Source organism: Vitis riparia, chromosome 10, assembly GCF_004353265.1.
Source record: "Vitis riparia cultivar Riparia Gloire de Montpellier isolate 1030 chromosome 10, EGFV_Vit.rip_1.0, whole genome shotgun sequence".
Taxonomy (NCBI): domain Eukaryota; kingdom Viridiplantae; phylum Streptophyta; class Magnoliopsida; order Vitales; family Vitaceae; genus Vitis; species Vitis riparia.
Genome location: NC_048440.1, coordinates 3939659 through 3960281, shown reverse-complemented (window position 1 = coordinate 3960281; position 20623 = coordinate 3939659). Strand labels below are relative to the sequence as shown.

Sequence of the window (20623 nt, the reverse complement as noted above, 5' to 3'; positions counted from 1 at the left end):
ACTTCCTTTGATTTTTGATTTGTATTGTAGACATCTTATATATGTTAGACAAGTCTTCCTTTGTAACATATCTATTCTTTAGACAAATTATTTAAATTTATTTTGTAACTATATACTTGTTGTCTTGTTTTGATCCCTGCACATGTTATGTATACTAGTCCACTTTAATGCTAGTTTAGCCATCTTTGATTCTTGATTTTGTTTGTGTATATTTTCTATATATTAGATGACTTTTGTATTGATATTATATCCTTTATTTTGTTTATGAACTAACACTTTCTCTCTATGCAAGCACGCTGCCCCATTTTGGGCATTATTGAAGTATGTTTCCTTCTTTCTTTGTTGGTTTGATTTCTGTGATGTGCATATTGTGTTTTGAGTGTTCTTTATCTATTATTCTACATCACATTTGCCTTGTTGTATTTTTTTTTGTTGTTATCTCTTGGTATCCATAGTTTATTAGTCAATTGTCTTAACTTATTTAGTAGAAACCTTTTTAAGGCTTGGAGGGTGTCAACCCTATGGTACCTTCTCAATAAGTAACTTGATCCTCGAATTTAGACATGATTTTCACAGACATGTTATCCTTTAAAAAGGAATCACTTATGGTTTTATTTCTTATTTTGTTTTTCTGTTAAAATAAAATGTGATTCTAACTTTTTAAAAAATAAAAAAAATTCACTAAAAACCGAGTTTTGCTATTGAATGGGAATGCATGTAAAAAATATGAGTCACAAACATAACTTAAAAGAAACGCTTTAACCTGAATCACAAAATTTAAAAGTATTAAAACACTTTATCTTGACCTCTACCTTATGATTTAGCCCATTTTAAAAAGGTCTTTACTTGTACATTTCTAGAAATGAAATTCAAAAATTAAAATTTTTATTTAGTTAGAATTTTAAAATTTCATTTTAACTAGAATATAATTGTTTTAAAATATAATTTTCAAACATAAAATTTAATCATACCGTTGTGGCATTATTTCATTTTTATTTTCAAAAGTAGAACACTTAAATATAAGGAATATTTGTATAAAAACTTTTGCTTCAATAAAAACACAACTTTATTTTCCCATAAAGCTCTTTCTTTCCAATTCAAAATACATTTCTTAAAATATATTTTATTATTATTTTTAAAAAGAAGAGCTAAATCAAGGTCTTAAGCATTTTTGCATTTTTACTCTCCATTTCAATTTCCCCTTCCCCCTTACTTTTATGCCAAGTGCACGGTTTTGGCATGTAGGAAGGATTCAACAGTTTCGCCCCAGTCGTCTCCTCTTCCCCCGATATTCTCTTCCCTGTGCTCAGAACTTTTTGATTTGGATCTTCAACAACCCATTCGCAGAAATGGTTGGACAAGTCAGAAGGCTGATCCCATATGTGGTTTCCAGAATCAAATCACCACTCGCTCCTCCGTCTCGCCATCTGGGCACAACTGCTCCTCCAGCTGTCTTCGTTGACAAGAACACGCGCGTCATCTGCCAAGGCATCACCGGCAAGAATGGCACCTTCCACACTGAACAGGCCATCGAGTATGGCACCAAAATGGTACTTTCTGGCAGCTCATCTGGCCCTTTTGTGGTTTTGTTGATGGGTTTGGTTCCTAATCGGTTTTAGATCTGTATAATGAATAGATTTTGCTTAATTATTTGTTGGATTTTTTCATAATTTAAACACAAGCAATAATCATCCCTCGTTCTCAAAAAATTGGGTAATATGGATTTGTGTCATTAAGCATTTTTCTATTGACATTGCATAGCTTACAGGAAGATGTGTCACTTTTCAAATTAACCAGGCTTACAGGTATGGATTTGTGTCCATGAGAGGAAATGTATTGTTTTAGTCCTTATTTCTACTACACTGGTCCAAACACCACACTGAACCACACAAATGCTGCCACCAAAATGAACACTATTTGAATCACCAATCATAGAAGTAGACCCCTGAATTTTTTTGAAATGGATTTATACTTCCAATTGAATGTGTGAGCAAAAGATCCACAGATGCGTGTGTCATAAGGATTACATCTTGTGTGAAAATTAGTAGCATACAATCTAAGATCTCTTCTATAAAAGACCAAGATCAAGTTCCATAGCTTTAGTTCAAAATAATTATTAAAAATGAAATGACTTCATTGCACCCAATACCGTACTCTTTTGGGTAAGTGCTCAAATGTCATATAAAAATTTACTGACTTGGGAGAATTGAGGTCAAAATGAGAATTCTATTGACATTTTGGGGGCTGTATTAAAATTAGGATAATCTTTGGATCCCATTATCAATCTTGAAGGGAGTAACTAGTAGACTAAGAATGGTATAAAAGAAAATTTTGAACTTTCTGGGTGGCCATGGGCCTCCATTGTCCCTTAATAAGTCTGACTCTAGCCACCATGTACACATGTTTGTTGTGGAGTTCAGTCCACTAATCTAAACAGTAAAAAAAAGAAGAAAAAGAATCAGTTGAGCGAAACCTGATGTAGCTGACAAATGGTAATACCTTGTTCATTTTCTCTCATTGAAACACATAAATAGTGTCTCTTTTGAATTATGATATTTTATCATTGTCTACATGATGTGTATTTTGTTTCTCATTAGTTTTTATGCTTGTATTCTGTTCTGTATGATGCCAGCTACATTTTTGTACTTCAGAAATTTGAAGTAGTATAATCTTGTTTTATTTTTATTTTTTTTATTTTTTTTATTTTCCTAAGTAGGTTGGTGGGGTGACACCAAAGAAGGGTGGAATGGAGCACTTGGGATTGCCTATTTTCAACACTGTTGCAGAAGCCAAGGCTGAAACAAGGGCAAATGCATCAGTGATCTATGTTCCACCACCATTTGCAGCTGCAGCTATCATGGAGGCAGTGGAAGCTGAACTGGATCTTGTTGTGTGCATAACAGAAGGAATTCCTCAGCATGACATGGTAAAATATCTTTTTTTTTTTTTTTGTTTTTTTTGGTGCAAAAGTTAATGATGTTCCAAGAATGCCAATGGAAAATGGTCATCAGATTTTTGTGCAATATTGGAGGATCTAACTGTTGCATTCCAACAAAATCTATATTCTAGACCAAATGTTATAAAATTCTATGTCCATTCTATCAGGATGCACTTTCAGTAGATTTATTAATAATCTTCGTATGCGTGTTTATGTATTCTTCTATATAGTTTGGAACTTAAGTATTAAGTTGCTAGCTTGTGATTGTGAAAATTAACAAGTCATCATATGGAGATAAATGATAAAACTACTCCTGTTATTAGTGATGTCCCGAATGTGCTTTATCCCAACTATGTGAGGGTTGAAATTTAATTTCGTTTCTCTGATTTTTCCATTTGCAGCATTATAAATCCAGAATCATGTATGTAAATTCAAAACTATTTCAAGTTACCTTTAAGTGATCTAGCACATTCCCATTCATGCCACTATACCATTGAATAAATAAAAGAGTTTTTGGCCTTCATGAGATTGTTTTAGTTGACGGTTAAGATTAGCTTGATTTAGGGGATAAGGTTAATTGTTTTTGAGTTTATACAATGGGTTGTAATTGTTGGGGCATGATATGCATTGTGGGTCCAAATCCTAATAGCTTAAGATTTTAGGAAAATTGGTTGTCCAATCACAAATGTGTGATTTGTCCACATTGTTGTGGTGTATGCCTCCCATGGTTAGCGTGGTTTGTGGGGGGAAGGGGTGGGGGTGGGGGTGGGGGTGTGGGCGTGGGCATGGGTTGGGGAAGGATGGTTTGGTGTTGAGTATTGTATCTCGTGGGTCCAAATTCTAACTTAAGCTTTTCGGAAAATTGGTTGTCCAACACAATGATAATCTCTTTTGGAGTTAGTTATTATTGAATTGAAGATTATCATCTTTAGGCTTTGTTTCAGTTTACAATTGGTTTTCTTCCCTTCTTATTATATGATATTCATTCCATTTTCTTTATCTTCTTATTCTTCTTGTCTTTGAAATTTGTTGGGTATTGGAATATGATTTAATGTGTGAAACACAAGCCTCTCTTCGAACCACTACAACAACCCCAAAATTATTCCCAAATGCTTCATTCAATCCACTCCTTTCCAAGAATTCTATGTGAAACTTTAAATCCAATCCCTTCAGTGTAATGTTGGATTTTAGAGACATCCTGCATAAATTTGGTATCAGTATCAGCTGAGAGATGCAGGGCCTTTGAGCTTTGCATACAGAAAGGTGGGTTTCTCCAATGCTGAGTGACAACTAAAAGGTGGATTTTGAAGAATTTTTCAGGGAGCATACATTTGCATAAAAAGGCTGACAAGTTACAAGATGCTTAAATTCCATAATTGAATGGGAGTTTGGACATTATGCAAGCTACACTAGACAACTACATGCTATACGTTAAAGGCTCTTTGGTTTTATTGATAATCACTTTTACTCTTCTAACTAAAAAACATGATTCATATTAGTCTCGTGTCCCTATTTTTCCAATGCTAACATGGAGATTAGTTTGCTCATCCCATCAGAGGAAAAAAGGTATTAGTGCTCAGTGGAACCCCTAGCTTATGGATTGCATCAAGCTCAATTCTTATGGTGTTTTGGATTACCCAGGGCAAATGTGTATTAGAGTCATAGATTTTGGGTTTATTGGAGGGCCTATATGAGTTTGCTGCCATAACATTGAGGAATCTCATTGTGGAGGGGGGAACTTGATGATGGACTTACCCTCAGCATCATAGGGAAGGAGTGGATCTTGGAGGTATGCTCAATGAGGTAGATTCTTGGTGTATGGAGGTCAGAGAGATGTTTGGCATGAAAGTTGAGATCAGCTAATCATGAAGCATATAGCTTAGCTAAGAGGGTGACCTTCTCTTTCTAATGTTTGCTGGCACTTCTTCCTCCATGGGCTTCCTTGGATTAGTCTTGTCTTGGTGGTTCTATTTATGGTAAGCAGTTGGGAGTTTCATTTCTATTGGTGTCTTAGAGTGAAGAAAGTGTCAAATTCAAAGAGAATCATTTGGAAGCTTATTGGTTAAAGGTGATAAGATTGATAGGAATGTTCAATGAAGCACAAATTGCTCATGTCTCTGTCTAGTAGAAGTCATGCTGACTCTCTTGCTACAATTGCTTTTAAGGTCAAAATGATTGACATAGAAATGCAAAATGGAGACAAAGATGATTAGGAAAACCATGCTTGCGTCTTCCTTGATGTCTATTGATATTTGATAAAGCTTGTCCAACCTTTTTTTTTTTCTTTTTATTTATTTTTTTTGATAAATTTATTTTCCTATCCTTAAAGGATCTCTCATCTTTTAACATACATTCTTTTGCCCTATTTCTAATAGAATTCTGTTTTAAAAAGAAGATCCTAGATTGGTTGATGTGGATCAAGGTGCTAAGTTGGAAGTTGGTGATTCGGAAGTACTTCTCAACTGGTTATATGGCTTAGGAACCTTCTTTTTATGGTATTGTTTGGGCAGACAAGTGGAAAACCTTCTTTATGGATGCTTAATTGGAAGGGTCAGCCAGGGTTGAAAATGTTCTTTTTTATGGTCTGGTGGATGTGCCTGTGTGAATACATTCTCCTACTATTGGATCATGGGAGGGCACAAAGCTGATATAACATGATACCTTGTGTTGGCGAATTACAAGCAATGTGGTCACCTGCATTTTGTATAATTGGTGTGAGGGATTATGTTTGTTTATGAGTAAAGCAGCAAGTTTACCTGGCAAGCATGTCTATATCCACAACAATGACTTGATATTATTTTTTATATATTTAGAGGGATTGCATTTATGGATTTCTTGGGTTTATCTGCTAGTTCATTTTGCATCATGTCAATGCAACTCAAACTGTTTACTAGATGGAATAAGACTTTAAAAAGAGGACCTTTATGAGAACTGCAACTGAACACATTAGTAGGAGTGAAAAATAATTATGAATGAAGACCTGTGATTCACTTTGTTAGTCCCACGGTGTTTACAATTCCTCCAACAATCAAAATACTTTTCCTTCTACATCAACAAATTTAAGTTAGTGTGAGTGTAGTTCTTCTGGGTGTTGAACTTTAATGCAGTTGAACACTTGTAAAATCTTTGGGCAATTTTCAGCCCTATGTCTAATTGGATTGTTAATTTTCACTGAGTAGGATGGCCTCACTACCTATATTACTCTGAGCAGAAAGGGATGGACATTGTTGTGCCGGAGGCAGAATAAAATAGTGTTGATATTTGGCAGTGAGGTTTGATAAAAGACAGCCTAGTTGAGTCTTACATTCTCTTCACTACTTCCAAATCCATATGATATGAAGTGGGCAAACATCAGTGCTCTCAAAGTTCATGAGAAGTATTTGGTGATGTATAAGTTGATACAATATAGTGCTAACTGTGAAGGTGTCCCATAATTTGTTGGGTTTATCACGGCTACAATCAAAATGCTCCCTTTAGCCTGAGCTCATATCTGGATGTGGTTCACTTTTTTCTGATAGCTATGCCTGCCTGCTGAGTGCCGCTTGAATCAGGAAACCACTGAAAATCTTCATCCCTGTTCCTCAATATTTGCATACATCCCATGTATCTTGTTATATGTAATTTCACTGTGTCCCAATTAATAACCTGATTATGATTTTTTAGAGTTTGTTCTTTTTATTCATTTTAGTGTTATGCCTAAAGAGAAAGTAAATATCTACATATTGGAACAAAGCATACCTCTAATGTCTTAGTACAACATTAAATTGCAAAGATGTCGTTCGGATATACATCTGCATTTACTATTTTAAAAAGCAGAAAATACAAGTGTTTTTCTAATTATACCTTTAATTTTTTATAAATACTAGACATGTTTTGTAGTTCTAATTTTGTTTTAATGATAAACAAAAGCATGTTTGATGATTACATACCAAGAAATAAAAAAAAAAAAAACTTTTTCAACGATTTTCCAATTATTTATCTGTGATTTTTGGCAATTTTATGATATTCACATGTGAGGCTCCAGTATTATTGGCTTGTTAAAGAACAATAAGATATAGGTTAGTTGTGGTTGTTACTTTTCTATTTTAGACTTTGTTTTGGGGATACAAAACTTTTTTGGTTCCTTTATTGTTATTATTTTTTGAACTTTTGCTATCCAATTTTAAATAAAAAGTGAAAACATGTCACTTTACATGATTTTTACAATTATTTTAAGTTTTGAAAACAAAAATTGAAAAATAGAAGTGTGACCAACCTGCATTGTTCAGTTTGAAATTAACTTTTCATTAGAAATTTTCAGAATTGTTCTTAGTTATAGAAAACTGCAATACAAAGGTTATCACTTATCACACTATGGAGTCAAAGATCATTCATAGTCTGGCCATATGTCTCAATCCATTCATTCTAGACTTACATTAGTTTTCTAAGCTTACTTTTTCCTAAAGAGAGTTATTTTGAGAGGAACCCTGAAAAATTGCTATAATCTTTACCTCATCTGGATTCATGATTTTGATTCTAGATGAGAATATGAAGTAATTTTAGTTTGAAAAAAATGTCCAAACTAAGCTTCAAGCTCACTGTTAGCCCCCTAACTCGAAAAATGGCACTAATGGCCTCATGGGTAGGCCTTGCACCCATAGGAGCCTTATGAAGGAAGCAAGGTGGAACTGGAGGTTTTGAGTCAAAGGGGAACTGTTGCTGGTTGGGCTAACACTTAGGTTGATAGCACTGCACCGTCATGCACCCTTGCGGGAATGGGAGAGCGTGCGCGCATGCACTGCCATGCACAGCAAGCAGGTAGTGCGCCACTTGCATGCACGACAATGGCTAAGACGCAATGTGAGGCTTATGGGGATTTATTTATTAATTTACTAAATAAATCCATTATTCTTCCTCAAGTAGGGTTGATGTCTCTAAGAATATTCAAAATGGCTTAAAATGCTCTTTAAGGGAGGGGATGGTAGGTGACTCAAGGTGGGCACCAAGGCAAGGCCTTGGCCGCACCTAGGCATGGCCATGGCACACGAATGACATGCTAGCACGCACACATGGGCTCCATGACGTGTGGTGTGCAACTTGTGACCGTAATGGCACGAGGCATCATATAGCTTTTCCCTCATTGGCGCTGGCATGTGGGCGCTCAACCTTGTGCATTGAGGCAGCCCATGAAGCCATGGGCACAATGCCATGGCATGTGCTACATGAAGGAAGGCCTTGGGCATGCCATGACGGAGTTGCAAGAAGCATGACCGAGTTAGATGGGTGGTTGATACATGGCATAGGGGCGTAACCCTTGTGCATGGGAATGGCAAGCCATGGGCACAATGCCATGGTTCATTGCTGCAACCAAGAGGGGTTGGACATGGCATGGGGTGTTGTTGTAGCAACCAGATCAAGGCAGACATGGTGGTGCATGGCTGACACGAGCAAGGCATAGGAGGGCCTTGCAACACATGGTTCATACATTAAACTCAATGTGCTATGGCCACCTTGACATGGCAGAGGGTTGGGCACCAGTTTGTGGGGCAAGGCACACTGATGCATCAGAGAGGGGCTGGACATGCGAATGTGGCTGAGGCAAGATAATAAATGCAGGCTATGTGCACACCAAAAGGGGTTTGATGTGGGCCCGACCCACATGCATTGAGACCAAAGACTAGACTATCATGGGCTTGACTTGTAACATGGACCAGACACGACCTAGGGCTGAGGTGATCAGAGAAGGGCTTGTTTGGTTGAGTGGCTGAGGCGGTTACACTTGCACCTGTTGGCAAGGGGTGTCTTGGATGGGCAGGTTTTGGCTTGGCATCAAAAGGGAATGTCAGATAGAGATCTTGCTGGCTGCATGAGGCATGAAGGGACACCTCTGTTGGAAGGAGTCTCTTCAGCTAGGTGTTTATGGTGGTTGCATAGCCACCACCCTAAGCTCCTGATTTGAATTCAAAATTCAAACAGATGGCAGTGTGAATAAAAGCCTTTTGCATTGCAGAGAGACTTAGAGTCTTTTATTAGATTGTAAACACTGTGGGGTGGGTTCTCTGACTCTGTATAAGTGTTGGGACACTTAGAAACAATTTTGTAATCTTGTAGTTTGGAATAAACACAAGTTGGGAAGGTTCCTGTATTTGGTTGTTGCCTATTTACATTTGCTTTTGCTATGACATTGAGAAGGTTAGCTAAGGTTGAGTCTTAGTACTGCACACTTAGAAAAAAAATTGATGCCGATTTTACTGGGTGTGACACTCACCAAGATGGCTATTTATTTGGTTTTGGTTTTAAAATATTCAAAATATTTTTATCTTTATTTTACATGTTTTTGTGTGGTTTCTTGGCATGTGCTTGTTTTTCATTATATATTGGTTTTTTTTTCCCTATATAATTCCAAGGGCAGGTTAGGCACTGGCTCTAATCAAGATTTTTATTTTGTTTTGGGACATCAAAGTTGATATTTGCAAATTGCAGGTTAAGGTGAAGGCTGCTCTTAACAGGCAATCAAAGACCCGACTGATTGGTCCAAACTGCCCTGGTATTATCAAGCCTGGAGAATGCAAAATTGGAATTATGCCTGGGTACATTCACAAACCAGGGCGTGTAGGAATTGTTTCTCGATCTGGTACACTGACATATGAAGCAGTAAGATTTTGGTGATTTATGCTTTTTCTCATTTGCAGTTTGCATGAGTCTAGTTAATGCAAAAGCGTATTAAGACCTTAGCTTTCAGATAAAAGTTAAAATTTTTCTTTTTTTATGACAAAATATCTGAAAATAAAACTTAAATTAAAAACAGAGAGTACTAAAACATCCAAAGGCTATTAAGACTTTAGATGAAAAACAAACATGGCTTCTATTTGTCTTAAATGAAAGTGTTACTTTTATTTTCTGAGATCATTATTGGATAATAAGGTTTATATATGTGTATCTGCCCTTGAGGCTTGGCTCAAGTGGTGAAGGGTTGGGCTGGGTTTATGGGGGTTCCGGGTTCAAGTCCCAATGGGGACAAAAAAAGGAAAAAGAAAGAAAGAAAAAAGGTTTATACATCTGCATCTTGTGCCATTACAGACTTACCTTTATGAGAGAACATATTAACATGCTGGACAGTCAGACTTTATAGCCAATTTATGGCATAAGAGATTTCTTGGACACAATTTGTTATAACTCCTTATGTGGTTAAGAAAACACTTGGTCATTAGGTCCAATTTTAAAATCTCATATATACATACACACACACATACACATATACATATACATATACATACATATACATATACATGCATATATATGCATGTATATGTATATGTATACGTATATGTTAATGACAAAGTGTTGCATTTAGAGAGATGGAGCGTGGAGGCAGGATGCTCAAAGGTAGGAAGCCTAGTTGAAAATGTCTGGGTAAGAGTGGTGGGACTCCCGCTTCATTGTTGGAGTGAAAAAGTTTTTAAGAGAGTAGGGGACTGTTGTGGAGGCTTTGTGGAGGTGGATAGAGAAACAAAGAATTATTCTCAGATCCAGTGGGCCAGAATTTTGGTAAAGAAGAGGGGTAATTTATTTCCGGGAACTATGCACTTAGTGGTAGACGATTACTGCTATGATTTACAGCTGTGGTGGGAGAGGCTACCATGGTTTTCAAAGGTGTTGCCGATGAAGAAGATGACAGGGGGGAGAAGGAGAAGGCAAGGGAAGAACGGGAAGTGGGCTCATGCGCGGAGAGTAGGAGTAGCAAAAGGAAAGAAAGTTGGCGTGTTGCAGAGGATGTGGGGGCAGACCCAGCCAGAAAAGATGGAGGGGAAGAAAAGCCTGTTGAAGATGGGAAGTCTGGTACAGCTGCAGCTTTTTCAGTCGTAGGGAAGAAGTATGGAGGAAAAGGGAAAGGAATGGTGGGCTTAAATGAAGGGGTTATTAAGCCCAACAGTGAAGGCTCTCAAGATCAGCTGGACTGGGCTTCAAAAGTGAAGAAAAAGCCCAATGGACCGCGGGACTGCTGGGAAGAGGGGCAGTCCAGTGGAGTTTCAGGGCGGGCCTACAGTGCTGGCCATTTAAATTCCTTTTGGGTTGGGCCGGATAGGGAGGAGTGCAGGCCCAATATGGTTATGAGAGAAGGACAGTCTTTTGAGGCCTTGTGGGCTGGCACTTCTTTTAGGCCCACAAAGGGAAGTATTTTAAAAGAAGCTAGGGCTTCTTTAGGACAATCGCGTTCAGAGATTTGGTTCGAAGAAGAACTCTTGCCCAGCGGGATGCCGTCTGCAGCGGAGAGAAGTGAGAAACAAAGGGCTTCCCTTGCGGACGAGTGGCTGATGGAGGAAAATTCCAGGTACTCCAATCTTGAGCCCTCTGCGATGTGCTTTTGGGGGGGATGGGTCTCTTCTTCTTCTACTCTCTCTGGGGGAAAGGGGGCTGTGATTGAGATGGATGAAAGGTGCGGTAATGACGCTGTGGAGGAGGAAAGTGAAGGGAAGTTAAACTTTACTCCGTTGAGAGTATGTCCGGCAGAAGTAAGGGACGATCAGATGGGAGTGGGGGTTTCTTTTATGTTGGAAGAGGGGAGAGGCGAAGGGGTTGAGAAAGAAGGAGAAGACGAGGAGAGTTGGAGGTATAGTTGTCTGGCAAGATTTTGTCAGTGTTTGGGAATGCCTTCGGAAGGCTTTGAAAGGGAGATATTGCAACTCCTCAATAAAATTAGGGAAAGAAGGGATTGTTCTGAGAGGGTTACAGGAAAAAAGAGGAAAGGTAAGGGACTTTCGAGATTTGATCGTGAATTAAAGAAACTTGAGTGGTCGGTGAATTATGGAGGAATTGTAGAGGATCGGGGCCATCAAGAGTCTGGTAGATGAAGCTAAGGATTCTGTCGTGGAATGTAAGGGGGGCAAACGACAAGGAAAAGAGAAGGGTGATAAAGGATGTGATTAAATCACAAAAGGTTGACCTAGTGTGTATTCAGGAAACAAAAATCCAGGAGATGTCAAATGGGTTGGTCAAAAGCCTCGGGGTTGAAAGATGTTTGGAATGGGGTCTTTAAATTCCAGGGGGACGGTTGGGGGGTGTTGGTGTTTTGGGATAACAGGGTATTGCAATTAGAGGAGATGGAGGTGGGCAAATTTACAGTCTCTTGTCGTTTTAAGAGCTGTGAGGATGGGTTCTGTTGGTGTTTCACAGGAGTTTATGGGCCCACAGCAAAAGCGGAGAGAGAGGAATTTTGGAGTGAGCTGGGGGCAATAAAAGGGTTATGGAATGAGCCGTGGTGCATTGCAGGAGACTTCAATATGATTAGATTCCCATCTGAGAGGAGCAGAGGAGGCCGTTTAACCCAGGCAATGAGGAGATTTTCAGAGGTGGTTGAGGAGTTAGAATTAAGGGATTTGCCACTTCAAGGGGGGGGGGGGGGGGGGGGTGTTCACGTGGTGTGGTGGTCTCAATAATCGATCAAAATCAAGAATTGATCGATTTTTCATTTCTGAGGATTGGGAAACTCATTTTCAAGGGGCCATCCAAACTGTCTTGGCTAGGCCTATCTCTGACCATGCCCCGATTCTTCTGGATGGGGGAGGAATGAGGAGAGGACCCACGCCTTTTAGATTTGAGAACATGTGGCTGAAAAGTGAGGGCTTTAAAGAGGTAATGAGACAGTGGTGGGAGGGGATTCAAGTGAATTGATTGGCTAGTTTCATATTGACTGAAAAACTGAAGGCCTTAAAACCGCTGTTAAGAAGTTGGAATAAAGAGGTTTTTGGACAGATTGATTTAGAGAAACAGAAAGCATGGAACTTAATAGAGTACTGGGACAAGGAAGAAATGGTTCGTTCTCTGTCAATAGAAGAAGAAGAAGTTAGGAAGGAGGCAAGGGAGTTATATAAGAAGTGGGCTCTATTGGAAGTATCATGGAGGCAAAAGTCTAGGGAAATTTGGCTAAAAGAGGGGGACAGAAACACCAATTTTTTTCATAAAATGACAAATGCTCATAGAAGGAGGAAGCAACTGAATAGAATAAAGGTGAATGAGAGGTGTTTTACTGAGGAGAGTGAAATCAAAGAGGAGGTTGGTAGAAATTTCCAAGAACTGTTGACAAACCCGGGTGATTGGAAGCCTAGTATTGAAGGGCTAAACTTTGAGAGGCTGGAAGAGAGGGAGGTAGAGAGGCTGGAGCAGCCATTTTCAGAGGAGGTCTTTGAAGCGCTGAAAGGTTGTTGCGGTGAGAAAGCACCAGGGCCGAACGACTTCTCAATGGCCTTTTGGCAGTTTGCTTGGGATTTTGTGAAGGTGGAGGTCTTGAATTTGTTCAGATAGTTTCATGAGACGGGGAGATTTGTCAGAAGCATGAATGCAACCTTCTTAGTTTTGATTCCCAAGAAAGGGGGGGCTGAGGACTTAAAGGACTTTAGGCCAATAAGTTTGGTGGGAGGGCTTTACAAATGGTTAGCTAAGGTGTTGGCTAACAGGTTAAAAGGAGTGTTAGCTAAAGTGATATCTTTATCTCAAAATGCTTTTGTGGAGGGGCGGCAGATTATGGACGCAGTTCTGATCGCTAATGAGGCAATAGATTCCATCCTGAAAAATAATAGAGGGGCAATAATGTGCAAATTAGATATAGAGAAAGCTTATGACCATGTGGATTGGAAATTTTTGATAGCGGTAATGGGGAAAATGGGATTTGGAGGTAGGTGGTGTAATTGGATAAAATGGTGCTTATCCACTGTCAGATTTTTAGTTCTGGTGAATGGCAGTCCAACGGGTTTTTTCCAGAGCTCGAGGGGCATAAGGCAAGGAGACCCCCTCTCGCCTTATTTATTCGTAATAGTGATGGAGGCTTTCAGTTGTTTGATGAAAAGAGCAGTTGATGGTGGTTTTTTGACGCCTTGTTTGGTTCGGGGAAGAAGGGGCGAAGGGGTCCAAATTACACATTTGTTGTTTGCTGATGACACGTTGGTCTTTTGTGAAGCTAAAGAGGATCAGTGGACACACCTATGCTGGCTGCTAATGTGGTTTGAGGCTTTGTTAGGGTTAAGAGTGAATATGGAAAAGAGTGAATTGATTCCAGTTGGTAGAGTTGAAAATGTGGGAGAGTTAGCTGCTGAATTTGGTTATAAGGTGGGAAACTTACCATCCACCTACCTAGGAATGCCTTTAGGTGCTCCTTTTAAATCTAGTGGTGTTTGGGATGGAATAGAGGAAAGATTCAAAAGGAGATTGGCTATGTGGAAGCGACAATACATTTCAAAAGGAGGAAGGATTACCTTAATTCGGAGTACTTTGTCCAACTTGCCAATCTATTTCATGTCCATCTTCCAAATTCCAAGGGCGGTTAGGATAAGACTGGAAAAGATACAAAGAGATTTTCTGTGGGGAGGAGACGCTCTTGAGCAGAAACCTCACTTAGTAAGGTGGTCGATTGTGTGTGATGATAAAGGTAAAGGAGGGTTGGGGGTAAAGAGTCTTGGGTTGTTCAATAAGGCTCTCCTGGGAAAGTGGGCATGGCGTTTTGCTAACGAGAAAACGGCCTTATGGAATCAGGTGATTAGAAGGAAGTATGGGGAGGAGAAAGGAGGATGGAGATCTTGTGAGATTAGGGAGGCTTATGGGGTTGGTTTGTGGAAAGCTATAAATAAGGTGGGACAATTTGTAACCCCTTTCTTTGGCTATGAGGTGGGGGATGGTAAGAATGTGAGGTTTTGGAAAGATAAGTGGTGTGGTACCAGCCCTTTAAGCGAGGCTTTCCCTTCTTTATTTTCCATAGCAACGTCAAAAGAGGCATGGGTAAATGAAGTGTGGACAGCCGAGGGGGATAGGAGGGGAAGTTGGACTCCTACTTTCAATAGGCCGTTTAATGATTGGGAATTGGAAGAAGTGGGAAGGTTACTTAGGTGTTTGGAAGGAAAGATGGTGAGGGTGGATGAGGAGGACAGGGTGAGATGGGTGGAATCAAAGGATGGGGTTTTTTCGGTAAAGTCCTTGTATAGGACAATGCAGCCGGTGTCGTCAGCTTGGTTTCCTTCAAAGATTATTTGGATGTCTTATGCTCAACCCAAGATAAGCTTCTTTGCGTGGGAGGCGTCGTGGGGTAGAGTCCTAACTTTGGACCGTCTGCAAAAGAGGGGTTGGGCTTTGGCAAATAGGTGCTTTCTTTGCCAAAAGTGCGGGGAGTCGATTGACCACCTCCTCCTTCATTGTGATAGAACAAGGGAGGTGTGGACCTTGCTCCTCTCTTTTTTTGGAGTCTCTTGGGTTTTTCCGTGTTCGGTTAAGGAAACTCTAATAGGTTGGAGAGGTTCCCTTATGGGCAAGAAGAGGAAGGTGACGTGGCTTTTGGGACCGTTATGCTTGTTTTGGGTCATTTGGAAGGCTAGAAATTCAATTGCTTTTGAGGACGGGGTGCTATCTATACAAAAGCTGAAAATTTCCTTTGTGTATTTGCTATGGTCGGAAACCAGAGTGTGGATAAAAGATGGTCCTTCGACCTTATTAGATTTTATAGATTGGGTGTGCATGTATTAAGGAAGAGGGTTTTTTGTGCTTTCATAGAGGGGTGGGTTCTTTTGTAAGGGGGTGAGTCGTTTTTTCTATATTGTAACTATTTGAGTCGCTTCTTTAGCGTCTCTTTTTCAATACATATATCACTTACTGATAAAAAAAAAAAAAAAGTATGTATATATGTGCATGTATATGTATATGTATATGTATATGTATAGGTAAGTATGTATATATCTATGTATGTATATGCATATATATATATATCTATGTATAATGTAGATACATGCATATGCATACATACACGATGTCCTTGCATGTTTGAAAAGGGCTGTAAAGATCTAATGTAGCTTAACTGTAGTATAATTACATGGCAATTCCGATTCTTGCTCATATTTAAAGAGAAGCAAGCTAACTTAATTTGAGGCAAATTTAGTAACATGGAGCTTTCTTCTATTTCTTTTTTAAGCTCCAACGTCTTTTGTTTCTATTCTATTTGGTTTCATCTATATCCTACTTATTTAATACTTATTTTTACAATGAGAAAAATCATTTAGTCTCAATCTGATGAATCAAGGAAAACACTAAATACTTGATCCCCTTCCAAGGACTGTGTCAATTAAGCCCAGTGCTTGAACCTGGGATATCCCGTCATTGAGCAGGGATACCTGCCAGTTGAGTTGACCTTATGGGGCCTCAGTTATTTGATACTTCTATGTTCAAAGAAAAAGACGTTTGAGAAGAATTCCAAGTGTTGGCCTTATCTCATTTATTAATGTACCATAAAAAATATGATTGAAAATAGATTTATAATATTTCAGAATGCAAGGAATGCATATAGGTGATTGCTGGACCACTTCTCTTTCTCTCTCATAGTTCTGCACACGGTCCTAAATAGGTTTTTTAATACATGCAAATAAGCAAACCTTTCAACAGGTGTCTTCCTCTCAATGATTTTCATTGTTTGTAAATATGCTCCTGAGAATGTCCTCAAAATGGTTTTATGATTTTTATTTTTATTTTATAGTTGATTGGTTTTAAGTTTAGAAATTTTAATATTTCCACATTTTACTTGAATATAGAAATAAAAATAAAAATAAAAAGGGTTTAGTTGCCCGGATTTTCTTCTTATTAGAGCTAAATGCCTTGCCTAACTGTTTTACCTTTAAAACATTGATTGTTACTGGCATTGAGCACATCCCACCTGCTAGGCCATTAATAAGTACGTAGAATTGCCAGAAGTTGTGACAGGATGTATCATTTGGCTATGCTCTTATACAAAATTATCGCATGCATATATGGCTTCACAAATTTATGATTTCAACAAAAGTTTGTGACAATCCAATGGAAAAGCATCAATCAATCTTGATCCCATGTTACATATAATTAGGCAAATAGTTTACTAATTGACCTTATGATCTGGATGGAATGACAATGCATGACAAATAACAATCAACCAACTATGATGAACCAATTAAAGAGGATGCTTTCAGTTTGTATTTGAAAAATACAATAACTGGAACCTGCCTTACTATTGTAATCCTTCCTTGCAAGAGAGGAAAAGAAGCCGACCTCATCTGAAATTCCAAATTATACCTTAGTTTCCAATGAGATAATGATGAAAGACCTTAGAAATTCCTGATTTCAAATCCCTATCTAAGGCCTGCTTGATGTAGTTTTAACTTCAACTGAAGTGCTGTTCTCAACTCAAAATAGTTGTATGAAGAAGCTACTTTTTCTGAAACCTCTTTTCCTAAAGCATTTCAGTGCCAACTTCATTGAGAAGAGCCTTTAAGCCCTTATCTCTTCTGCTTTAAGGTTCTTTGATATATAACAAAACATGTTATAAAGCACTTGCTTGTGAGGGAGCTTTCAGACAATCAAAATGCTGTGCCAAACTGGTCCAAAAATATCCTTCGAATTTATTTCTTCCAGTCAAATTCTTTCCAAAAATTTGTTACTTCTTCTAATCCTTGAAAATTTATAAAATATGTAGAAATTGTTGGGTGTCATTCAGATTAAATGAGCTTTCGTAGTTTCTTACTGCACCAATCCATTTGTGGCTCACACTGATCCCATCACAATCTTAGCAGATTTAGTGAGGCAAAGTAGTGGCATAAACAGTTCTAATTACGTTAATGCCTTAATGACAATATGACATTGATGCATTTCCTATGATTCATCTCACTGTTAACAATCATCTTATGCAATTTTCAAATGATTATGTTTATTATATGTGGTAGGTTTTCCAAACAACTGCAGTTGGTCTGGGGCAATCTACTTGTGTAGGAATTGGTGGGGATCCTTTCAATGGGACGAACTTTGTTGACTGCGTGAAGAAATTCCTTGCTGATCCTCAAACAGAAGGTAAATTTTCTACGTAAAAGAGCATAATCTCAAATGGGTAATTTCTACTGGTTCTTTGATGCTTTTCAGGAAGTCAGTGCTAAAATAAAAGGAAAAAAAGATTATATACACTGAATTTTTGTCATTATCCATAAATTGTTAATAAGTCTGATTCCAACAACCTACAGTTAGCCATAATAATAAAAAATGCCCACTTTTAGCCTTTTAAAAAAATAAAAATGCCCCAATTTGTGCTGCATAGCTTTAACAGGCACTGTCATTAAAGTAATAATTCTCACGATATTGAAAGCTGGAATTAGGATTTTGAATAATTCACCCACACTGATTTTATTGAGTTACAACCTATTTATACAAGCTGTACAATGAAGGAAAAAAGGAAATATGCTAAGGAAATAAAAACAAATAAAGGAAATAGGCAAAGGAAATAAAAACAAATTCCTTCAATTACTCTTACTTTCCTGTATTGCTATAAATATACAAATCAGATTTGTTTTTCTATGATTTTAATCCATAATCAAATCAGAAGAAACATTCTCTACTTTCCATTACCTCCCCCCCCTCCCCCACCCCTCACAAATATTATGCATTCCCAGCTTGTCTATTATAGGATTAAACATGGTGTTTATGAGTCCTTTTGCGAAGACATCTACTAGTTGCTATTGTAGACACAAAAGGAGTTACAATCTGCCCCATCTCAATTTTCTCCTTTATGAAGTGTTTGTCCACCTCCACATGTTTAGTCCTATTGTGTTGGACTGAGTTGTGAGCAATACGGATAGCAGCTTTATTGTCACAATGGATAGATAGTTGGTGGTCCTTTAGGCCCCGATCGTAGCTCTTTGAGAAGATTTTTAATCCATAATACTTCACAAATTCCCTGGGCTAATGCACAGAATTCAGCTTCAGCTCTTGATTGTGCTACAATAGTTTGCTTCTTGCTTGTCCAAGTAACCAAGTTACCTCCCACAAAAGTACGATAAACTATATTTTTATATTTTTAACTTTAAAGTTTTTTTTTTTTTTTATCTCAAATCAGTTATCATGGAAAATTGTCAATTAGTGTTATTAACCCGACAAGTAAAAGGTTATTTTAGGAAATAATTATCTAAAATTTGAAAAAGTGCATGTATTTTAAAATATTTTTTAAATACATATATTGTTATCTTCAACAAAACAAGTTTACTATGTGTATTATTGATGGTTTTATCATTTGTTGGAGTTTTTCCCCATATTTTTATGAGTATTGATTAATTTCATTCCATTGCCTGATATTTTTTGTTCCATTTTTTCATTTGATATTTCCTCTATTTCTATAAAATCCAATCATCAATTTTTTCATAATTTCGGATAATTTAATCCTTGCTTATATTAATATTATTGATATTGATTATTGAGGTACCAACTAATATTTAATATATGGTTGTTGTACATTTTCAATTGCTTCTAGCTTTTACTGCATATGGACACTTACATAGTTCAAGTGGCTAAAATTAATGACATTATGAGAATTCTTACCCATTATATTCATTTAACTTTTAGGTTTTTAAATATTTGCATTCTTATGAATATAGATTACTCTTACCTATCAAATTAAAAAAGAAAAAAAGAAAAAAAGAAAAAAAAAAGAACATAGATTATTCTTAGAAGGAAAATTTTAATTTTATAACCCCTCTTTTGGGAGGGGTATTTCTAAAGAAAATTGTCTTGTCTGTCCATGTGTCATATTTCTAAAGAAAACTTTGTTTTGTCTGTCCGTGCGTCGTGGAACGTGTTTCACATCAATTGCCCTAGTTTGATCTCTTTCCTTCTTTGGGTTTTTTTTTTTTTTTTTTTTTTGTGAGGAATTATAAAATCCAAATTTATAAAACATTGTATTCATGCCTTGACCTCTTGACTAAGACTGAGTGTGTCTTGACTTTGGTATGACCTATTATGGTCTTATGAGGATTCTTGGCCTTAGGGAGGTTTTGTGGCTCCTATTTGGACCATGTGGGGCTTGAGTTGTTGACATGCCATGTGACCTAAAATGGAAAAAGGATCCTTCAAGTTTGTAAAGAGAAAGGAAACATGGAATATTGGACAAACCACCCCCTCTTGATTTTATGCTGCTTGCTACATGAAACAACTATGATTTTCTCTAATTATGATTTGCTAGCTATTATTAGATATTAGGAGATCCAAAATGTGCTCTACCTTGCTTTATGCATAATATGGCAATAATAAAAATATTGCTTCTTCCATTACTTTTCCTTTCCATAAGGCACACAAAAAAGCCAAAACCGATTTGAAATAATTTGTGTTATCCTATTGCTATGCTATTTCACACCTAATAGGTTTTCATGAATGAGCACAACATTATATATTTTAAAGGTAGTGTGGGATTATTAATCTTATGTACTAGTTAAAAAATGTTGTTGCATCTCAAACTAGTTTACCTAATCTATTAAGCAATCTAAAGAAGCATACACTCATTGCATCGTGTTCTGGTGTAAGCAATATATGCATTTCAATTTGGTGTATGGTAGCTTACTATTTTCCTAACTGGTGTCATTAGATATAATTTGCCTATAATAGGCACTTAGTGGGTTTCATTTTTTAGGTGAAAATTGCTAGTTTGAATTTTTTGTGAAGAATGATTCTTCTAATCCATATTTCCTTTTCAATTTCTTTTCTTTTTCTTCCCCCTCTTTCTTTTTTAGTGCTAGTTGTGCCCTTCTTTCTTCCTTTGGTTTTAATGTTGTTAAGATAGTCAAGGTATTGCTTCTCAACTAGTCTTGAGAAATCAGAGCCTAGAACAACTCTTGCAAAATATGTGGAAATCCAGATGAGATTTGGATTGTGAGTCCAAATTTTATGGAG

At 37.6% G+C, this 20623-nt stretch overlaps 1 protein-coding gene across 1 annotated transcript in view; it reads left to right on the top strand.

Annotated features, from left to right (window-relative positions):
• The first annotated feature begins 1188 nt into the window (after positions 1 to 1188).
• LOC117923605 (succinate--CoA ligase [ADP-forming] subunit alpha-1, mitochondrial-like) overlaps positions 1189 to 20623 on the top strand; it is a 35929-nt gene continuing 16494 nt past the window's right edge. The window contains exons 1-4 of the mRNA XM_034841980.1: positions 1189 to 1550; positions 2717 to 2926; positions 9401 to 9571; positions 17641 to 17764. Coding sequence (XP_034697871.1) covers positions 1218 to 1550; positions 2717 to 2926; positions 9401 to 9571; positions 17641 to 17764 — 838 coding nt within the window. The 5' untranslated portion in view covers positions 1189 to 1217. The remainder of the gene's footprint in view (positions 1551 to 2716; positions 2927 to 9400; positions 9572 to 17640; positions 17765 to 20623) is intronic.